The sequence below is a fragment of the Lemur catta genome, chromosome 17 (genome assembly GCF_020740605.2).
Source record: "Lemur catta isolate mLemCat1 chromosome 17, mLemCat1.pri, whole genome shotgun sequence".
NCBI classification, from domain to species: Eukaryota; Metazoa; Chordata; class Mammalia; order Primates; family Lemuridae; genus Lemur; species Lemur catta.
The window spans coordinates 34,781,504-34,805,606 of NC_059144.1; the positions used below are offsets into that span (position 1 = coordinate 34,781,504).

The following is a 24,103-nucleotide window of genomic DNA, read 5'->3' on the forward strand; positions in this document are numbered from 1 at the left end:
AGACTGATCATTCAAAAGACCCAATTAGATCTCTGACTAACAGTCTGATGGACTAACGGGGACTTAGTTGTCCTAGTTTAGGTTGCTGCAAACAGACTCTAAGACAAGGATTTGGGTGCAAGTAGTTTATTATGAAGTGTTTTTAGGAAGAGTGGATACGTAAAATGAGAAAGAGAGAAAAGCTAATAATAGGTGTCTTCATAAGAGGTTACTGCTGAGGGCAACAGAGCCACGATTCCATTGGGAACTCTTGAGAGATTAGACCTCAGAAATGTACCATAAATAAGAAAAGACAAGGGGAGTGTTTATCCAACAGCTTCTGTTGAGGGATGCTCTCAGGGACGTAAACTCCCCAGCACACCTGGCCCACACTGCACACAGGACACCTCATGGTCAGAAGCAGCTAACACATCAGGGAACTCGGAGACCTCCCAGCTAAGCCAAGAACGTATGGATGTACTTAGTCTGCTACAGTGGGTACCATCTATTTCAGGGTAAAGGTATGTGATGTCAAATACGTACTATATATGACTTTTCCAATCACAGTAGTGCACAAAACCCAAAGGTATGAAAACTAAAATTAATTTGATCTTGATTAAAGTGATAATTTCCACATGATATCAGACAATTGACATGGTCACTTTCTGGGTTTTCTCAGACAATTTCAATGGCTTCTTGGTCAACTCAGATTTAATAGTTGGTCGCATGTAGCTAGCCTTCTTGTGTCATTGTGTTTATAACCTACCGGTGAGAAAAATCTTTGGAGCTGAATTGTCTCTACTAGGAGAATTTTTCCAGACTGAATTCTTCAGGAAATTTAAGTACTTCCATGTAGACCTGTCAGTAGATATTGAGATGTCTTGAGGTTCTTTTTAATTGTACCCATTTAATAGATTGCACAATTTTAATAGATCAGAAAGGCAAAATAAAATATTTGTATTGATTACTTGGCCAATTCAATGGAATCTCACAAAGCATAGCAGTTCCTATTATTTCTTGTCTTAGTGGTTGATGGTTCTCAGGTCAACAGCTGAAGGAGAGGCATTATGGTGTTAGGGAAAGGGGACTCATGCTAGACCCAGAGATTCTTGAGTTCCTGACCTACTTCTGCCACATATTATTCTTGTGGCTTTGGAAAAGTCACTTAACCTGTTGTAACTTTAGTTTTGACATTGGCATCACCCTCTATTACATAGGTAAAAATTGGGACACTGAAAATGAATTTCTATACACTGTACAATTCTGACCATTCATTTTGCTCATATTTTCCCTTTCCTGCCAACTTTCTATCTCCAAGTGTTCCAAGAGCTTTTTCAGAATACATCATCAAGCCCCTGAGCATCCCTGTCTTGCCTGCTCCTACCCTGCTATCTCCCTTTGTGTCTGCTCCATCAAAAAAGGAGCTGGGAATTGGAGCTGGAATCTGGGGAAAAACATCAGTTCAGAGAACACCCAGGGCCACTGCTAAGTCATTTTATCTTTTCTTTTAATGTATTAATGGACAGATGTATTTTTACCTTCAAAAATGAGATATCTTGAGCAGAAGATATGCAGGTCCTGCTCTTAGTTCTAGGAGGGTGGAGACTATATTTTCTTCATTCTTATGATCAAAGCTTTAGAAACTAAATTAACACACAGTAGTTATTCAAACATTTGTTGAGTTTACCAGTTAATCTGAAATGTATTTAGTTATTCAGAGACACCAAATCTTGCTCAATATTTAGTCTGTGTTCTAGTATTGATCCAATCCTTAAACTTAAAGCTACCACTCGCTCAAACAGAACTCCACACTTATTTTTACTGGAGATGATATAAAGCAATGAGACATTGCTGACTATACACACCAGCAGTGCCTATGCTGAATGGTTGGTGCATTATGATGATTTTGAGCACAAAACAGCAATGCACATATCCCAATATGCCAAATAAGGTAGAAAAGCTTCAAGAGTGAGAGCATGCAGTAGATATTTCCTGAAGGTCTATGAGTGATTATCTAACCTCAGCAATGGGGATTAGGGAGAAAAAAAAGAAGTGAAGCAGAGTTCAACTGTGTTTTGAGATGTTTTCTCTATACACGGCTTTTGCTCCCTTTTAAAAAGAAAATACACAAGAAGAAAAAGAGGAGAAGGAGTAAGGGTAAGAGGAAATAGAAAAGGAGAAATGTGAAAAGAGTAAATGGAAGAAGAAGGAAGAAGAAAAGAAAAGGAGACATAGATGAAATATCTAATGTTCAGAATTTACTTAGTTTTATCTCAAAATCCTTATTCCAAAAATGGCTTTGTATGGGGCAATAGAGCTCAAACAAAATAATATGGTGTCTTCAACTTGTTTTTCTAAGCAACGTGAGGCATTCAGGCCAATAGTAATCCTCGCTCTCTCCTGCCTCTTCCTCTCTCCATTCCATAAGTCTTAGAAGGAAATAAATCTACACAGGTTTACCTCCCAACTCCCAGTGTAATAGCCATGGACGAGAAAGACCAGTGAAAAGCTTTTAAATTGTTCCGTTTTGCTGACAACTGACAACGGTTAGGAGAAATGCAATAAAAATTCTGAGCTTGAGACACAAATGGGGCTGGACGCACTTGGTATTAAGGCCATCTCTTTACTTAGTCCAAGGACCGTGTCTTATTCCTCCAGCACTCCCTGGGAGGGAAAAAATGGGGATCCTCATGTATGCAGATCATGGTTATCTGAAGCATCTTGTCCTCCTCTGAAAGCCACATCATTCTGGAGTGCAACCAAACCCTGCCCAAGGGAGCTGGGAACCAGGAAACGAGGCTCTGGAAATAGAGACCATTTCTGACTTTTTGCTCTTGTTTGTTTCTTTGTTTTTGTCTATTGCTCCAATAAATGGGCTTCTTTTCTGTGTGTCTGATGTTAAAGAAGTCTTGATTTAGGAAAAACAGGAGGATAGGCTTGGGAAGACTCAAGAGACTGCAAATGATTGACACTCTCCAATAAACCGTGTCACCACAGTGCCATTTGATGGTAATAGGAAGAAACAGACCTCTGATGATTGGTGCATTGAGAGAGTAAGAGTTAATGAGTAACCCAGCCACGGTGGTTCAGGACTGGGACCCTGCAGTCATCATCTGCATAAAAACACACACGTCAGTAACAAAGCCAAGCCACAGCATGACTTTCCTACCACCCCAGGAAACATTAGTCCACCAAAATGATTTGTCTCACTTTATAGGTGGAAAAACTGAGGCATAAAGAGGGTAAATGGCTCCCCCAAAGTCACTTGATAAAGATAATGCAATCATGATGAGAAACCAAATCCGCTGTCTTACTAGAATTCTGGATGGGTTACTACCCCTCATTACATCACAGGTTATAACGTTAGGTGGGTTTTGAATGTTGTTTGTTTGTTATTTTCTTTAACCATTTTTAAATCATGGAATCATTTTTAAATATCCAGTGCAGTAGCATTAAGTACACTCACATTGTTGTGCAATGATCCATCACAGTAACTTTTTCATCTGCCCCAGTTGAAACTCTGTACCCATTAAACAATAACTTCCCTTTCCCCCCACTCCTCTAGCCCTCGGATGTTATTTTACAGCAAAATGAAATCTGGCCTTCTGAGCTTGGTTTGCAATCAAAAACCGTAATTATGTGCAGGAGAGAGGGAGCAGGGGAAGAGGTCAATCAGAACTGGCTGTACTTAGAGAACTCCGTGTGTGTGTGTGTGTGTGTGTGTGTGTGTGTATGTGTGTGTGTGTATGTGTGTGTGTGTGTGTATGTGTGTGTGTGTGTCTTTAAAAGACTCTCTATCTCCCAGCCCGCCTCCTCAACACTTTGCCACTGGGTGGTTCACTCCCCAGTTTCCTGAGTCCTCCGGAGGAGCCAGCAGGAGCGATCTCCTTCGCAGTTTTAGAAGCAGGTTTGTTGCCATGGAATTCACATGCTGAGTGGCGTTGAGGACTGTAAAGGTTAACAGTTTGTTTTTGGTTTCAAAGATCTGGCAAATAGATAGGCCGCTGCTCTTCTTCTGGAAAAACCTGATTGGTAAGATTCCTTTAAGGGCTCGGCCCCAAAGCGTTTCATCCCATCCCCTCATACTCCTGGAAACTAAAGCCTGCGGAGACCTCTGAAGGAAAACCTGCCGGGTTTCTATCACTGCACGCCAATGGCTAATCCTGGAGGTGGTCCAGTCTACAACGGGAACCTTCACAAAAACCAGAAGCAGAGCAATGGCTCTGGAAGCGGAGACTGCACCGGGAATGGAATAGTGAAAGAAGCCCAGGTAAGAGACACTCCCCCCGTCACCCTGCTCTGCATGGCCAGAATGTTTCAATATTTCTTTGTTAAGCTGTTTCAGGCTGTCCTAACTTAATGTTCCTCTTAGGGGTGTTTTTATGTGTTTTGATTCTTCACTTCAGCATGTATCAAATGCTTGGTTACCAAAAAGTTTAGATGTGGATTAAGGAGAAATTTTTTTTTAAAATTTCTCCTTAATGTACAAGAGAGGATGCACACAGCATTAGACCTCCTAAAAGACAAACATACCTACAAGAGTTTTGTTTACTCTCGAGCATTTTGCGGGGGCAGGATTGTGAAGGCTCCAACTCTTCGGCTACATTTCAGTCCATCGGGAGAACTGCCACCCTCGTAATGCTTCAGAGGGAAAAGAGGAAGTCAAAATGCATTTCGCTGAGATGATGTGGTGGAGTGGTGGAGATGGCATTCTTCCCAGGGACACGAGAAATGCCTCTCTGGTTGAAAGGCGAGTTGTTTTTGGTGTTCAGTGGAGCATTGTCATAGCTCACAATTTGACTTGAGGCCAGAGTCCTTTGGAATTTGACATCACAGACATTCCTTTCCAAAACTCTTCAGAAAACATGGCTTATTGTGACACACTGCACAGAGAAACCAAAACATATTTTAAACAGACTTTTAAGTGTTTTCCCACTTGACACTTTTTTTTTTTTTTGCTCCTGCTGTGTCGGAATGTTTGAGGGATGTGCTGAGGAGGAGGAGGAAGAACTCAAGAAATGTTGTCAGCTTATTCCAAGAGGGAGCCTGGGTCTGAGAGGCCCTCCTATGAAGGCAGTTCCCCACTTCCCACAGGATGCCCTGCTGCTCTGCTTTGAGCAGCAGGGTAAGCTCACCTGCCTCATAAGCAAACTTGAGCAGGCAAACAGGTAGCCTCCCTGTTGGGAAATGGCAAGCCACCCAGGGAAGCCCATGCAATCCTCCATCATTTGATCATCCTGGAGAGCCGGCACCTGCCCAGGGGTAAGGCGAGTTGTTCTCACGTCACAGGACGGGTGGGGCTGGCCAAGGCGAGTCCCACACACAGTCACTTCAATGAATGGGCCCAATAGGGAGAAGCTGGAGGTGCTCTGGAGCCTGGGCTGTGTGTAAAAAGGCGATGGCCCCCAAATTGTATTCCTCTCTTAGCAAAAGGCATTGCTGTAGCCTGGGAAGTGTCAACCAGATATCTTGGTCCTGGCTTCTCCCAGCTAATGAACTGAAACCTGGAACAATGTGAAGAGAAAGTGTTCAACTCCTGTCCTTTGCATGAGGGAAATTGCAATAATGTCCACCACGTATTCGTCATCACTAAATGTCAATTCAGACCACTGCCCAAGATGTTCCTTGCCCCCGAAATGCCTGTAACTCATTGGCTACTCGCCTACTCACCCTTGGGATCATTCTGTCCCTGAGGGCTCTCATTTGGGCAGAGATGCCATCATAACTTTTCTTTCCTTTCTATATTTGATCCTGGTTTTATGATCACATTCTAGTGTTTGAGGTTAGAAACATAGATACAACCACTCCCAAGTAAAGATGGAACCCAAAATCATAAAGGTTCATTACTAAGGGCACCGACAAGCCTGTTAATATCCTTGGACATTGAGACTTCCCTAAAAGCAGCTGAAAATATCAAGACTGCTGTTGCTTTTTCTGACAGCTCTTTCTGAAGGGCCATCCAGAGCCTATTGGCTTGGACATATTTAGGTGTTACTAAGTTGAAATTGGCTTCCACTGAGAGCATCAATTATGGCTTTAAAAATACTTTCCAAAAAGAATAAACCCCGCTGAGATCATAGTGGAATAGGGAAGACAAGGGCTTATTTTCCCCCTCCGTGTTGTGATGAAGTTGTCTTTATTCTCATGCTAAAAACACTCAGCCACTAGTTTTACTCCATTTTATATTGGGCCCTTTAACAAACTAAGTCTTGACCAAAAAACAAAAAACAAAAAAACTTTGCCTGTTGATAAAAGCAATCTGTCAAGGCTTACAGACACCCTAGGCTGGTGGTCTTCCAAACATGTTCTGCGTGGCCTAAGGTCCCACGGTGCAGCCTCTGAAATCCTACCAGCTCCTACAAAGGTCCCCTCACTCTTCCTGCTTACTTGCAACCACACAGCAACACAGTTATTTCTTTTGTATATCGGGGTGCCGCCTAAGATTCTGTTGACAAAGGTTTCCCCTGCATAACAAACAATGTGAAAATCACTGCTAGGCAGTTGCTGGGGAATCCTCCTTCCCTTTCCTTGCAGGGAAGGCTGGTGTCAATACTCTGTCTGGAGCTGACATGCAGGTTTGCTTTTCCCATCTCAATTCTGGCAAGGGGCCAGGACTTTCTAGAAATCATCTAGAGTTCCTTTCTGGAGGTTTTTGGAGCTTGACCATATCGCCTGGTTTTTTTTTTTTTTTTTCTCCTTTAAACCCCATATGCCCTGAAGATGTACTGAAACTGGTTTTCATCACAGATTAAGCCCATTTCTCTGTTTACTTCTAATGTGTCATCCTACCTTTTACTTCTAACAGAATATACTCTTGTACTAGAGGATTCATTCTCCCTCCTCATGAGCATATTCACATTACAGAGCCCTTAATATCTTAATCCATAAGTTTGATAGTTCTTATAATTGTCTATGGAATTGGTAATTTTCCTATTGAATAGGAACTTTCTATTGCTTAATTCCATACAATTAGTTTGTAATGACTATCCACATAATTGCTTTTTAATTCCCAGTGATTATTTTTTACCTGGCCACAAATTTTTATTAGAAAAACCTGAACCTAGAGGGCAGACCTTCTCTCTTCATTGCTTATAATGCTGGGAGTAGTTTTGTTAAGAGAATGGGATCTGCATTTTATTCTATTAAACTGAAACTGCAGGATAAAGAAACATTTGTAAGGTTTTCCCTAATTCTTCTTTTGCTGGAAAACAAAAAATGTTCTGGAGTTAGAGTTACTCTAATTAAAGTTTATTGAGTTCTTGGCCTTAGTTATGTAACATTACCAGGTAGAGGGTAGTGAGCCCTAAGAGGGTTTTTTTTTTTTTCCATCATTCCTTCACTCTTTCACCGACATTTATTAAGAGTTTGTTATTCTTGGAACACGTAAAGATAAATAAAAAGTTGACGATTCAGCTATTAAGAGAAAGCCTGTGTCAAAATTAAAACAACAAAGTTAAATGCTAGTGCAAGAACAAGAGCTGTCAAAAACAGATATGATTTGAGGACAAATGAGTGGTATAGATATTATGTACCAGAAATTAGAGAGGAGGAAAAAATAACATATATCATTGTTCTGCTGTGTACCAGGATGGGCTAAGCACTTTATGTAAATGTCTCCTGTGTCTTCACAACAGCCCCATGAAGTGGTAGCATCATGCCCATTATACAGATGAGGAAAATCAATCATTAAGGAACTTGTGCAGAATGATAATCAGCATGGCCAGGATTTGAATGCAAATCCATGTTGCTCCAAAGCCATTCCTTTTCCACCAATTTCTAGGAAACCACAGGTTGAGGTGGTCATTGACAGCCTCACAGAGCAGGGGAAACTGAAATTGAGTTTTGAGACACTGGCAATGGCAGAGAACATGGGGAGCTTATTTCTGAGGACTGAATGAAGCAACAAAGTGAAGGGAGCACTAGAGAGAAATGTAGGAGTTGCTAGATAAAGAGCATAAGAAATGTCATCAAGCATTGTAGGAAGGAGCAACAAAAAATGCAAAAATAGTGAGGCACAACAGATTATAGGACTTTCAAGAAACTTTTCTCAATTTAGTGAGGCTCCATCATAGGGAGAGGAAGAGAGAGTGCTGTGGCCGAGGTGGTGCTCAGCAGATGCTGGATGAAGAGAAAGAACTAAACCAGATGATTATGGCAATCCTTTCTAGTTCTAGAACCATTTAAGCTGAACTTCTGCTTCCCCACCTTTCCATATCCTCTTGAGGTCAGCAATGTCCTGATACAACTACTCCTCTGTTACGGTATAAACTTCTTCTACAGAGTGAGACCCATGATTGATAGTTTAATTGCACAGAGTGGTAGCTGCCTAACAGGCCATTGTAAATACCAGGGTTTGTGGGGCTCACTTAGGCTGTGCAACTGATTAAAATAGAGATCAATTTTCTTACCAATTATTGGGAGAATTCATAAACTAAAAGAGGTTTGGAGATCCCTTTCAATTGCTCTGAATTTCCTATTGTCTTCCTCAACCATCCTCTGACACCTTTTATTTCTTGGCTCCTGTTTCCCTAAAACAATTCCTAATATGATAAGGCTTCTCTGTGATCTCCGTGAGGAGTCCCTGTTTTTTACAGGCTCATCATTGTAAAGCATTCCTGTGTGTCAGGTGCTGCAGTCATAAAGATGAAATTATTCTCTCTCCATTTGTAAATAGTTCTCAGTCTAAATGGTAAAGACAGACAAGTAAACAAGCAATTTTAGCATTTAGTGGTAAGTACTTTAATAAATGTTGCCCAAAACTCAATGGCTTAAAAGAACTACTGCATTGTTCGTGATTGCTTTGAGCCAGGAATTCAGGCAGGGTGTGGTGGGGATGGCTCTTCTCTGCTCCACATGGTATTTCCCTGAGGATCCAAGATGGCCGTGCTCACCTGTCTTGGATCTTGGTGCTGGCTGTTGCCCAGGCCACTTCATGTCTTCTTTGCAAGGCCATCCTCTGCATGTGGTCTCTCATTTCTCTGCAGAGTAGCCCAAGCTTCTTTACAGGATAGCTGTCTTTTAAGAGACGGAAAATGGAATCTGCAAGGCTTCTTATGTCCTAGGCACACTTCTGCTACCTTCGGCAGTCAAAGCCAGTCACAGTCCAGCCCAGATGCAAGACGAGTGGAAACAGACTCTGCTTCTTAATGAGAGGAGCTGCAAAGTCACATTGCAAAAGGTTGTGAGGGATTGGAGGGACTACTGTTACCATCTTTGGAAATGGTCCATCACAGTAGAGATCTATAGGCCTTGCATGGGAACACAGAGGAATGGGCATTTGACCTACGCTGGGAAGGCAAAGAAGTCACTCCAGAGAGAATGACGTTTGACCTAAGTCTTAAAAGCAGAGTAGCCAGGCATATAATCATGGAAAGGCCTTCTAGCAGAGGGAAAGACTATTAAAAAGATACAAAATATCAGAGCATTACATGTTTGGGCAGTGAAAGATGGGTTAATGGTACTAAGTTTAAGATGTTTAATGGAGAGACGCAGGTGGAAAAAGACTGTAAAATGCCTTTGTCTTAGCTTATATTCCCCAAGAAACAGACCCAGAAATGAGGAGATGAGTGCAAGAAATTTCCAGGATGCACAGTGGAAAAATGACACATTGAGGCACAGAAGGGAAAGAAGTTGACAAACAGGCTTACCACCTGTTAACCATGAATAGGTTACCACCATCAGCAACTGGGGCTCAGACTTGTTAGGGACATCTGGGCGATGGTGCAGAACATGTCTCAAAGTTGTCCCAGTGAAAGCACAAGAAAAAACTTGGGTGTATATAACCAACTCCTGTCCATCCTCGGTTGAGGAACACTCTCAGGGACATTAATCACATAGCACTTGTAGTCTTTCCACAAGTGGGGCTGAGCACACTCTTGAGAGAAAGCCCCCATCTGAGCTACAGGTGCTTGCAGGAAAAATTTTTCAGAATGTGAAAGAGAGTCATGATGCACCACCAAGAGTGTCTGCTATAGCCAAATATATTTGTGAGTGATGGAAGTTTGAGAAGAGAATTGACATGACCAGATGTGGCTTTCTCAGACTACATGAGTTTTATTTCTGGTGACTTTTAGAGCATGGTTTATGGATTAGCCCTGATTTGCTGGGATAATCATCATAGAAGATTATGCTATTAAGCAACATAAACAAAGCTTACCCACTGTGCTTGCCAAAGAAGAAAAGGGATATATCAAGGCTGAATATTATTGCCATAATTTGCTCCCTTTGCATTCAAGCAAGATGAAAAAGCAGAAACCACGAAATATTTAGTGAATTTTAACTATATAAAGAATCTAAAACTTTCTATGGAAAAAGACACCATAGAGGGTAATGAATAAAAATCAATTGCCAAATGTAATTGAAATGAAAAGCCCTTTACAATAGCACCAGAAACATTAAGGACCTGGACATAGATTTAAGCGAAGTAAAAATCAATTTGAAGAGAGCACTACAATGATACTGAGGTACATGAAAGAAAACTGGAATAAGTGAAAGGACATACAATACTCATGGATAGAAAGACTCAAGATGAAAAATATGTTAATTCTGCCTAAGTTAATGTGAGCCCAGTAAGTAAAATAACACATTTTTGAGTCATGCAAATGACTATAAAGTTTCTATGTAAAATTAATATGCAAGAATAAATGAAAGAATTTTGAAAAACAATAATGAGGGGAGATTAGTACTACCAACTAGTAAATCATGTTACACAACAAAAGAATTAGAATGGTTTTATGTTAGCACATGAATGTACAGATAAATGTTATATGTAATTATTAAAATTAATCCATAAAAGTATTAAAAGTATAGATTTTTAAATAATATTTACATGGAAAATTTTTCATAACTATGATATAACACCCTGGAACCACAAAAGGAGAGATCAAGAATTTGAATACATAAAAATCAAACATTTCTTTCTGAATGGCTAAAACAGAACAAAAATAACACGATGAAATAATCAACAGGCAAATTACAGACCAGGAAAATGTTTGCAGTTCATATCATAAGATGCAAATTTCTTACTATATAAAGAACTTTTAGAGACCAATACAGGAAAAATCCAAAAACCAAAGGAAAAATAATGGGCAAAAGAAATGAAGGAAGTACAAATGAAAATACAGAAGGTAAAGAAAGGAAAGAGAAAGAAGGGAAGAGAAGTTAGGAAAGGCATATACTAGGATCAGTTTCCAAAAGAAGGGAAAGAAAAGTCCATTCTTTCAGTTTGTGTCTATAAAGTACAAAATCAAGTTGAAGATTGGTTTGAATAATCTAAATATTCTGGTCCATTCAATAATAGTGGTAATGCTAATAAATACCATTGTCGGTAGCTGCTACATGCCAGGTCTCTTTTATATAATTTGCCTCATTTAATTCTCATAATAATATTGCCAAATGGATATTAGCCATGTTTGTAAAGATGAGGAAACTGAGGCTCTGAGAACACAAGTAACTTCCCCAAGGTCAAACAGCTAGAAGAAAATTATTAATAGGTCACAAACTCTAGACCATCTACTTTAAGCCAACTTCCTTTTACACCAACAACTGTCCAAGATCCCATGGGATTATCTACTTTCCATTAAAATTGGTCTAGAGACTCTTATTTTAACAACTGAACATAATACCAGTTGTTTAAGATATCAATAACATTTAAGGAAAAAAGGGGGTTTATGCTTTCATTGTGACTGCAAATATTCAAGAACTTTGTACTACCTTTCCTAAAACATGTTAGCCTGTAGGAAAAAAAATTGGGAGATAATCAAGAAAATAATAATTATAATAATCCTAACATATATTGAGTTTTTTCAAAGTGCCAGGCATTGTGAGTGCTTTACATTCATCCTTTCACAATATTGCTATGATGTATTATTATCAGACCCATTTTAAAGGTAAAGAAACAGAAAGCTGTAGTAACTTAATCAAGGTCACCAGATTAGAAGTATCAAAACCAGGTTTGGCCAGGCGCGGTGGCTCATGCCTGTAATCCTAGCACTCTGGGAGGCCGAGGGGGGTGGATCGCTCAAGGTCAGGAGTTCGAGACCAGCCTGAACAAGAGCAAGACCCCGTCTCTACTAAAAATAGAAAGAAATTAGCTGGCCAACTAAAATATATATAGAAAAAAAAATTAGCTGGGCATGGTGGCACATGCCTGTAGTCCCAGCTACTCGGGAGGTTGAGGCAGTAGGATTGCTTGAGCCCAGGAGTCTGAGGTTGCTGTGAGCTAGGCTGACACCACGGCACTCACTCTAGCCCGGGCAACAAAGTGACACTCTGTCTCAAAAAAAAAAAAAAAAACCAGGTCAACTAGAACCTAAATTCTTATCCCTTAGGCTACACTACCTCTTTAAATACAAGCTGTTCTTAAGAGTAAGATTTATAACTCTCTCCACAGAGAAGGGGCCAACTGAACTTAGCCTTAAAAGGCATTGTGAGTGAAAAGCATTTTGGATTTGTTTTGCTTGATTGCTTTTTTGTTTTTAATGAAAATTTGAGTTTATCTTCACATGTGACACCAAACTGTGACATGTCAGAGCTTTCACTATGCAACATTGTCCATTCACAAACACACAGCATCAGTGAGCTCACCACACCCATGCTTCCCGTTAAACAATACTGAGTTAAAGAAAATCAACCCCATGTGACCCTGAGTCATGTAGAGTCAACCTTAGCCCTAGCCGGAGCTCTAGGAATAATCTGGCTTTCAGAAGCTTTCTTCAAGGCTACATGGCCTCCCTGAATAGAAATTTCACTTAGTACAATATTTTCTGGTAATACTGGTATCGTAGATATATGGTGTGGCACATGAAAGGTATTTGTAAATTCTTTGGGACATTTCCCATTGAGAGGTAGAATCTAATTCTAATCCCCTCAAATCTGGCCTGGACCTAATGACTTACTTGGCCAATAATGTGACAAAAGGAACCATCTGAAACTTCTGAGACCCCATTATAAGAAGCCTTGCAGTTTGAACCCAGTCCTTTTAGAGCACCTACTCTTGCAACCCAGCTGCCGTTCTTAGAGGAAGCCACACTAGCTCAAGAAGCAGCACAAGTGGAGAGAAACCAGATACCCTTGCTCTGTTCCTAGCTGAAATGCAGCACCTACTTGCAAACTATGTGAGTGAGCTGTCTTGGAAGTGAATCCTCCAGCTCCAGAGTCTATCTGCTCCAACTGATACTGCACAAAGCATAGACAAACTGTCCCTTTTAGGCTCTGCCCAAATTCCAGATCCCTGAGCAAACAAATGATTGCTGTTTTAAGTTTGGCAGTGGTTCATCAAACAGCAATAAAAAAATGATCATGTGGATATTATATTTCCTTAAAATGCCTAGAAAAGTCATTCTGAATCTCTCTTCAAAACCATTTTCAATGCTTGCATTTACATTTTGAAAAAAGAGTTTGGGCCATTTATTTGCCTTCTATCTTTGGCGAAGATGCCTTTCGCTAAGCTATAAACTTCTGTTTTGTTTTGTTTTGTTTTGTTTGGCATAAGGACTGTATGCTTAAAATCTTAATCAGGGATGGGTGTCTGGCAGGAAAAGCCAAAGACAATGAATCCAAATATCACCAAAGCAAAAACACACCCATTTGAACATTGCCAAATCTGGAGTGTAATTATTCATCCTGAAGAGGCCTGGAATTTATTGCATTGTCTATGAAGAATAATGAGCTGGCCCAAGAAAGTGTGTATGTTCAGGTGTTTTATTAATTAAAACAACACGTGTTTTTAAGTATAGTTAATATTTGCCAATTATAAAGTAATTTTATCTATTTGTTAAAGTGTCCTAGAAAAAATTTCTCTTTGGAAACACTCTTAGAAGCAGATTGAGGTTAACCTAATTATGTGCAAGAAATCAGCTACATTGATTTTGAAATATACTTATTTTGATCTTTTTACTAAATGTAGCTACCTTTGTCTCAGTTGGCCTGAACTAATGGAGTTTCACGAGAATTCGAAAGTATACCAATCTATAAATTCATGTAAGAAAGATCTATTGCCACCATATTAGAAATAAAAACATTTGCCACATAATTTGCAATTTAGATTAAATATTTGGAAAGAACATGAAGGAGCTCAGGAAATTTCACCCCAAAATATGACTTATTGGCATTTTGCATTAAGACCTTTAGAGATCAAAAAGCACTGGAAAGGGCTTTCCCTCTATCTGCATAAACCGGACTGACCCAAATCCTCTCCTGACCAAGAATGCAACCAGACCTGGCCCAAGTTATTTTAAACACAGTACCTATCTCTCAGGTTAATTTACAAGTCAATCTGTTCCCCCAACCACTTGTCCTTTCTAATACCATTTGTCAACCCTGAAGAGAATTACTGGTACTCCTCATTCCCCCTCCCCTCCAAAAAGACCGGTCTAAAAATATCTGAACTTCATTGGAATAGTGGGTCATCACCCTGTGATTCTCCCCATGTGCATGGTAAATAAACCTTTATGTTCCTAATCCTCCTTAATTGTGAGGTGATCTTTCAGCAAACTTTGAGGGGAAAGGGCAAGTTTCACCTCAGAGAAGTATTCAAAATTATTGTCTACAATCTACTGTGTCCATCATAGGGCCATCTGAATCCTGCCGTCCTCAAAAGTTTTGTCACATTGAAGATTGTTTGATTACAGCATAGGTTGAGATTTCATAGCTCAGAGGGGCTTGCGGGACCTTAAGTGGGACAATGGGAAGTGTTGAGAAAGGGTTTAACTGAACAAAGCCCAGTGTTGCCATGAGAGAAAACAGGCCCCATCTTCACAGATTTTCTGATTTTTTTTTTTTTTTAAAAAGCTGAAAATCTAAATCAGGGGTGGGGAAGAATGTCCTGACTTTTAAGTGTTGGCATCTAATTATAAAGAAATTCAAATCATGTGGATTAAAAAAAAAACTGCTACTAGCCACCGATTTGCAACCTCTCAACTATAGGCAAACAGAATGAGGGAAGCAGACTAAGAGGTTGTAAATAGAGGGCTTTTCTCATAAATATTTAGGAAAAATGGCTCGGGGAATTTGGCTTTCCTTACTTTAGATTTACTTTGTATTTTTAAAATGCAATAGATGAGTCTTCCATCTCCACTTTCCTGACTTGCTGTATTAAAACTTGATCCTGGAATGTGTACGTTTGAGAAATTCTTGTAACTATAGGGATGAGGGGAAACTTGCGCTTTCCCCAAAAAGTTCACAGAAAGATCAACTCACAATTAAGTCAGATTAATAAGAGAAAGGTTTATTTACCACGTGCATGGGGAGAATCACAGAGTGATTACCAAGTATCCCAATGGGATCCAGATGTTTTTATACACACCTTTTAGAGGGGAGGGGGGGAAAATGAAGAGTATAGATAATTCTATTTAGGGGCAATAAAGGAGGCTAGGGAGGACAAATAGATACTTGGGAGAATGAATAGATGGGGGAAAACAGATTGACCTGTAAATTAATCTGAGAGACAGGTATTATGTTTTAAATGATTTGGGCCAGGTCTGGTTGCATTCTGCAATATATTGAGATAACGGGGGAGGAAGGGAAGTCTGTTGTTCTTTTTGATCTTTTGATCAGTCGGTCCTATTTAAGCAGACAGAGGGAAAGCCCCTTCCAATGCCTTTTTATCTGGAAGGGCCTTTAATTCAAAATATTCTTTATACCAAGGAGTCATATATTGGGGTGAAATTTTATGAGCTCCTTCATGACTAACTACATACTCTAGATTTCCTTGACTAAACTTAATTTCAAATATTAAGTCCCAAAGTGCTCGTGGAAATGTCATAGTTGTGGCAATATTTATTGGCCAAACCCCACGCTCACACCTCATAGGAAGTAGCACACAAATTTTTTGTTAGATGATGTATTTAATGATGATGGTTGGTTACCATCATTGTTCTCTAGATTTGGTCTAACTTGGCCTTCAAAAGTTGCCCAAGAAAAAAGCTACGTGCAAATCTTGCTTGTCTCTTAACTATGAGTTATCCATGGCTGTTCTTCCTCTGCTTTGTGCTTGTTAGTCTTTTGGAGGTCAAATATACCTTTGAGAAGCTGATAGATACTTTGCATTGAAAAATGAATATTTCCATAATCACAGTTTTCCACGTAGAAAGTATGTATTCCCTACTTCCTTATGAAGTTCACCTCTGAAACATCTTTATTAATTAGGCTATGTCTGCACTTACAGCCCAACTAGAAAAAACAGCAAATCAATTGTTCCTGAGAAGAAACGTTGAAAGATTCACAAGCTGATCCACCAAAGAGAGAAAACCACACATAACCCAAAGCAATTCAGGCAACAAGCCCCACGTGAATTGGACATTTATTTAAAAATTGGGTTGGAATTTTGCATTCTACTCTATTATACATTCATATTTATTTTACTATAAAACTAAATATCCTGTCATAAAACTTTGAGTAAAACTCTACTTCACAGAAAGATATTTATGTGGTAGCTTTTCATACCCCTGTACCCCTTAGGAATTCCCAGGGAAATGTAAACCCCTTAAGGAGGAATGATAGTAGGAAGACCACTGGCTTTAACATCAGATAGAAGTAGGTTTGGGGCCCAAAGTTACCAAAAGTTCAGTACTTGCCCCACAGCTGAACAAAGAACGAGGACAAGCAGTTTGAGGAAAAGGAAAAGGAAGTTTATTAATTTGCCGGCAAATGAGAAGAATGGAGACTCTAATCTAAAAATACCGTCATCTTGCCTTTAAGCAAAAATACAGAGCTTGTAAAGGGAGTTTTCAATTTGGGGCTATTGCTGTTTAACTATAGCATCTCTGGTGAAGATAATCTCATGACCTCTGCCTGGAAATTCTATTGAGTCATCTCCTGTGGTACAAAGAACACTCTTCTGCCCCTCTGATTACTAGCCTTGGGCAGGAATGCAGGTTTTAATTCCCAAAAAGAGGAGGGCAGTGGTTAAAGAGACAACTTGTAATATATTTGGCCCTTTTTTTAGGTCCTTACTTCTGTTACATATTCTACTCCCCATTGTCAATTTTACCCTTATATATCTAAGGGAGGAGGGGTGACATGGTCATCGAGTAAGTTTCTGTTGGATTGGGGTGATGGCTTAGATAGAAGGTTTGTAATTATTTGTGTCATTGTAAAGCTTTGGCAGATTTATAAAAAATAAAGAATGTAACAGATTATCAGGTGAAAAGGGGCATAAGCAACAACTATAACCATGAGGACTGACAAGGTGGAATGGGGGAGGATATCTGATAAGAGAGATTTTACCCCGCTTGGTATTTAAGACACTAGTAGGACTGTGGGTCCTCACGGTTGCCCGGCACACAATGCCTTATACAGGGCTGGGTAAGAAAGAAACACGGGGCCTCTGAGTATGGAGCTATTGGTCATGCTCTGTAGGTGATCTGAGAGACTGGCTTTTACGAATTTAGAAATTATATACAGGAATGATTGTACTAGACTAGGTTTAGGATGACAAACCAGCAATGAATCTGATCAGTAGAAGAGGCGATAGCCAGGGAAATCTTTAATAAGGAGTTGTCTCTCTGTCCTGTAGACAGAACAAATAACCAAAGGAAGGTTAGCAAAAATATCAACATTTTTCTTTTTTTTAAACAGATACTTTAGATCACCTAAAGTCCGGTCCATCCACTGGGGACTTGGGTCCTCTTTTATGGGACACCTTTTTACTCTGGTGTGATGGACCTGAGGTTTTACTCTTGACAATTTTAACAAGGTATGAGTTGTTGGGGGCACTTTATAGGATTTCTTCCATTTTTCTGTTTCCAACCGGGGCAGGGACCTGGAAGAGGCAAACTCATGTATAGTGGTTAGTATCTGATATATTGTTTTATTCTGTTTTTTTTTTTTTTTTTTTTTTTTACTTATGATGTATTATCATATTTATCCTGGGGTACGAAGAAAGGTCTCCCATAGACTATTTTGTAGGGTCTTAATTTAAGCCTGATTTTAGGGGCTACCTTGATCTGGAGGAGGGTAAGTGGCAATACCGTATCTCACTTTGGATGGGTTTTTTAGATTAATTTTGTTTACTTGTTGAGTTACTTCCAATATAAAGGAGGGTCTATTATCACTCTATATGGAGGAAGGGAGCCCATACCTCAGGATGAATTCCTTTAGGTGGATTCTGATAACTTTAGACATTCTCTCTGACTACATAGGATAAGTCCCTACCCAGCCTGAAATAGTATCTATTAATACAAGTTTCTACTTTTTTTAGGCATCTGACCAAAATCAACTTGTCAGTCATTGACAGCAGGTCTCTTTTTTGTCTTTGGATTGTTTTTAAGCACATTCTCTTTAGCTGGTAACAGGGTGGCAGTATTGAGAGCAGACATAGTCTCTAATAACAAGTCACAGGTAGTTGCTACTGCCCGGAGGTAAGGACGCCACACTCTCACAGTATCGTCCAGTTGCTTTGACAAGTATGTCACTGGCTGGGGGATGTCTTCCAGCTCTGTACTAAGACTCTAAGGTACATTCCTTGTTTTTCATGAATATATAATTTAAATTTTTCTTGCAAGTCAGGCCACCCCAAAGTGGGGGCAGTCATTAGACTCTGTTTTAGGTTTTCAAAGGCATTTTCACAGTCCAGGGTCCAGATCAGCGGCTGCATATCTGTCTCTTTAAGGGCCTCATACAAGGACTTTGGTGTTAGTCCAAAGTTTGGGATCCAGATGTGACAGAACCCTGTCATTGCTAGGAACCCACACAGTGGTCTTATTTTTGGGAAAAGAATCCATTGGTCCTATTGCAGGTTCCACAAGTCCCTCGCTAGGCTCTCAGTAAACAGGGTAGGAGAATTTTTAACCCCCTGAGGCAACATAGTCCAGTAGTGTTGTCAGGTCATCCTAATCTCAGAACCCTGTAATTCAAATGTGACCGAGTACCATTCATGCTCGCTTGTATAATAGCATTCATTAATGGCACGTAGATCCGACACAAATCTATACTCATTGGTATGGGGAATTTAAATTCTTTTTGCAAGTCCAGGGGTCCTGTCAGCCCATACAGCCTTACTCACTTTTTGGTAGCTTCTTCTTGCAAATGCTGCAAAGAGGAGTAAGTCTGTTGAGGCCCAAACTTCAAACTCAAACTCCTCAGTGGCAGCCTCCTGTATGCTTCACCAAGCCCTGGTATTCAAAGGTGTCCAGCAGGAGCTTGGCGGCACCCTCGGAGGTGAGATTCTGCCATTTCTGGAAAAGCTCCTGGTGCTCCTGCTGCCCAGGTCCAGTGTGGCCACCAAAAATGCCCGAGTTGGTGGAGGCAGAGGTGGCAGCAGAGGCCATGGCGGGTGCAGCACTACTCTGGCACTGGCTCCCTGGGACCCGTGTCCTGAGCCCACAACAACAATATGGCTGCCTCACTGCTGCCTGGTCCCCTCCCAGCTCTGCCATTTGCTGTTTAGACATATTGGACAGGCAACTTGCTGTCTTCAATTCATTGCAAGGCTATGGTAAAGATCAAATGGGATTGCATACAGTAGGTACTCAGTAAATAAATGATTATTATCTATTGAAGTTCACCTGCCGTCATCTTTCTCCTCTACCACTATTAGAAGACTGATCAGTACAGTGCTTGGTATATAACAGAGGCTCTGTAAATGATAGTCATAAACCTGTGAATTCCATCATCAAGTGATGACTTCTTAACTCTCATTTTACTTGGCCTGTCAGCAGCATTAAAGCCCTTTCTTTTCTTGGCTTCCCGGATATGATGCTCCATTTTCCTCCTTTGTCACTAGCTGTTCCTTTGTGGTTTCTATTCCTGGCTCTTCCTCCTCTCATTGACCTTTAAACATTGGAGTGACCCAAGGCTCAGGCTATATACATCTCACCAATTTAATGGTGAACATACGTGGTGTTTGTTTTTCCATTCTTGTGATACTTCACTTAGTAGAATGGGCTCCAGCTCTATCCAGGATAATATAAGAAGAGGTGCTAGTTCACCATTATTTTTTGTATGCCTAGTTCTTTAAAAGACTAAAAAAGTCCTGCTTATATGATCCACAGCCTTCTTTGTAAACTTCCAAGTACACACCTCTTAATAATCAATTTACAGGTTTCCCAGCATTTGTTGGGGAACATGGCTACTATTCTCTACCATCTTTTTAAAAATTACTAAATCACTAGATTATTTTGTGTGAGCAGGTAGCTACATGCTTCTATATTGACATTCAGATATTACATATAATATACTCTAAGCTTGGCAGTAGGGAGCATGCTTTAAGCAAGTGGAACTTTTTGAAGAAAATGAAATTAGAAATTAAATATTGTTAATTCATCCAGATGATTCCTGCTGCCTCTTATCAGGAGATGAAATATGCCCAGATTAGAGGGAAAATGACTAATCCTTCGGGGTTTGTAGGCCTGTCATCGGCTACTAATAAAACTCTGCATTTTCAGATTTGAATGTCTAAGAAAATCCAATAAGATCTGATTTCCCACCAACAACCCTATGTATGAGATGACTTTTTAAAATTTTATTTAACACTTTTACATTGTACTCCATGCTAAGAACTTTACACATACTAACTCAGTTCATCCTCAAAACAACCACATGCAGTTGATACTGTTACTATCCTCATTTTTTATATGAACAAATTCAGTCATACAGAAATTAAGCAGACTTGCATAAGATTGAACATCTAATTAGCAATGCAGGCAGGTCCCAGGACTTACATTTTTATCACTAGGCAAAGTGCCTTTTCCTCCAACAGTTTATTGTGAACATTTGCAAACTTACAGAAAAATTTAAAGAATTCCACAGTAAACACTTATATACCTACCACCTAGATTCTACAAACAACATTTTTGCTATATCTTTATCACAGGTCTACCTATTCTTCCAGGGAAGTTGCATTTTTTTGAAACCTCAACCTGCTAAAGACAAGACCAGGGACTAAAGTAGTTTGATGACCCGTAAAGTGGTATCTGCTATTACAAATTTCTTTAGTCTCCATTTCAAAATTAATATTGCAAAATTATATATGTCTCATGTCAGAAGTCAAGGCACTCCTTTCCTACTATTTGTTTATCCTTTTTGAAATATGGTCAATCATTATAATAGGCTTTCAGATTTCATATATAAGGAACGAAGGTTTGAAGAAATCAGATAATCACCTATACAGCTGGCAGTTAGTGGAACCAGGATCTTCTGACTCCTACTATCATGTAACCTGTTGCTTTATTCCGCAGCCCTGACACCCTGGTAACCTGCATACAACATAGCGGTTGTGAGCAGGGCTTCCCCTTCACACTTCCTGGACTTGAATCCCAGGTTCACACTGATAGCTCTGTGACCATGGGCAAGCAGCTTAACATCTCTGTGCCTCAGTTTTCTCATCTGGAAAATGAGAATACTAGTAGTGTCTACCCCATAGGGGTTTTGTGAGAAATCAGTAAGGTAATGAATGCATGCAAAGCTTTAGAATAGTGCCAGGCACCAGAGGAAATCCTCCAGAAAGGTGCACTATTATTAATATTTATGTTGGCCCTTGCAGGAATCTGCCTTATTTCTCTCCCTACCCTTTCTTTGATGAAATAAATAGTGCCAGAATATGACAGGAGGGTTGGCCTGCAGAAGCCTTTAACACATGGTGACGGAAATATATGTGAATGAAAAACAGCAAGTCTTAAAATGAAAACAAATTGAATATTAGAGAATAATAATATAAAGAGATAAATGTTAGGTCTAAAGAATGTGTAATGATGAAATTAAGATCCTGTTGGTGCCATGTTCTGTTGGTGCCATGTCCACTTCTGCTCTTGGCTTCTTAACAATTTCTATGTGCATGGCCTCATTTCCAAGGAACTCCATGCCCTTTGTCTGAGGACTTTCTCTGGCTCCCTGGAGCCTATTTTACCCTGTGGGCAGTAGGCCAGAAGCTCTGTAAAATCAACAACCAGCCCTCAACCGACCTCCCCGACCCTCACCCAACCAGCCCTCAACCATTGACTGATGGGAGCTGGAGGGCTCCCTTTCCCTCAGGAAAGGTAACTCTTAGGTGTGTTCTACACTGTCTTTTGCAGTCCCCAGTAGAACGGAGCTCCACCTGTCCACACTGGTAACTTCCTTAAGAGCACACCATTCACTGGTTTCCTTTCCTTCCCTGCCTCATTCTCCCCTACCCCTACTAGTGCTTCCTGGGATCACCTTCCAAATAAACAAGTTGCATTTGAATCCTTTACACAGGGTCTGCTTCTGGGGAATCCAAAATGAAGACAATGATTTTTTTTAACACATAACCAGTTTTTAACCCCAAAGCCACAAGGATGTTGGCGACAGGGCTAGGTAACAATCCTAGACATGCTGACTCTGTTCAGGAATGTCTCAAAGGACTGGCTGCAGTAGACATTTATCAAGTCCTTATTCAGTACATGCAACTCCACCAACTGCTCCTTGTAAGAACGGGCAGGAAGTGAAAAAATCAGAGCCTCTGTCCTTCAGTAGTTTAATTCAGCATGCACGCACACACACACATGCACAAAATGTCATTTTTGTTATTATACTTGCTCAAAGAACAGTTTTGGGAGTCAGTCTTAGTAAAATTTTTTTTAAAAAAAATCCATACAATTCTAAAAGTCTTTGAAGAATAATGTTAGTTTCTACCTTAGATTTCTATAGCTAGGCAGCAAAGTAATTTCACGGGGCACATCAGATAGCGAAACTTCCTACAAATCTCTTTTAAAAATCATTTACCTCTGTCTTCACATCTTTATGTCATACAGGATATATATTCCTTGAAATTACCTTCCTCCGAGTCTATGACCAGCCTCAACTCCATTTTCGAAAACCTGGCATAATGAATGCTTGCATCTAAATCCAGCAAGGTTCCTTTGCTGAACTTGCTCAACTCAATGACATTGATGACATGGTTGGAACTTATGGGTTCTTGCAACATGACATGTTTTTCAGCCACCTACTTTGATAATTAATCCTAAAGAAACTTGGCTCTAGATCTTCTCAAACATTAGAATAATAATGGCAGAATGGATCTCAGATCTCAGAGAACTGTATTATCTGATTTTTTTTAGGTCTTAGCAACATATTTCTCAATAGGACCAGAAGTTTCTGTTCACAAAGTGTGAAAGCTCAGAGAGCTGATACCTGGTTATTCAGCTCAGTGGAATCCAGACTAGGATTTCATAGACCTATACGATAGAAAAAAAAGTAAATCCCAGTATACCAAATTTCTTATTCTGCCATGATTCAAAATATCATAATAACCCCTTATCTAATAACACCATCATCCATAAATTCACCCCAAAACATAATGAGGACATAATGTCTGATTAAGGAACAGTCCCTAAGAAAGATGTCTATATATGTGTATATATGTATGTCTGTGTATATGTGTATGTATAATGTATGTATATATACACATACATATATATCATTTTTAAATTATACTATGAATCAGTGAAAATTTCAGCCACTGTCTTCATAGAGCTATACAGCAGCATTTGGGAATGGTTAGACTAATGAAAAAATGAATTCAAAGATAAAAGTGGATTGTTCCCCACTGGTTTTGCATTTTGTCAAAATCAAAATCAAAGTCTTCAACAGTTACTGGCTCTTATTCCTTTAAAACTAAATCCTTTATGCTTTGTTCCCTCACAAAAGTCTGAAATTTAGACCTGGGACACCGCTTGGAGACACTCATATTCTTTTACTGCCGACGAGGCTATGTAGGTATTATTTTTAAAAGTGATGCAACTGAGACTCACACAGGTGCAGCACCTGCCCAAGATCTCAGTGGGGCCAACCCAGGGCAAGACATGTCTCTGCCCATTGCTGGTTTCTAGCACCTCTACACAATACACCCTTAAATGTCACAGAACCAAAAACAAACTTCATAGAAGCCCTGGGCATGAACAGTTTTTGCCAACCCATGCAAATGATTTGGGGCACCTGGGAAAATCCCACAACTGAGGTACAACAGGAGTTTGTTAGCTTATGACAGGAGGGGCTGGCCTTTCCTCTAAGGGCCGTGCTTCCCATGGGTTCATTCCTAGCAAGACAACTGAATCAGGCACCTGCAAACCAAACACAGTACTCAGAATTAAAAGCACTCTGCATGGTGACCTGAGAAAATGATTTAATGGCTGAAACAAATAAATCATGAACATCAGTTTTCTTTTGT

At 39.9% G+C, this 24,103-nt stretch overlaps 1 protein-coding gene across 1 annotated transcript in view; it reads left to right on the forward strand.

The window, feature by feature from the left end:
- The first annotated feature begins 3,725 nt into the window (after positions 1-3,725).
- The window catches only part of SPTLC3 (serine palmitoyltransferase long chain base subunit 3), a 129,016-nt gene continuing 108,638 nt past the window's right edge, over positions 3,726-24,103 (forward strand). Inside the window, 1 exon segment of the mRNA XM_045528394.1 lies at positions 3,726-4,249. Within this exon segment, the coding sequence (XP_045384350.1) occupies positions 4,133-4,249 (117 nt within the window). The 5' untranslated portion in view covers positions 3,726-4,132.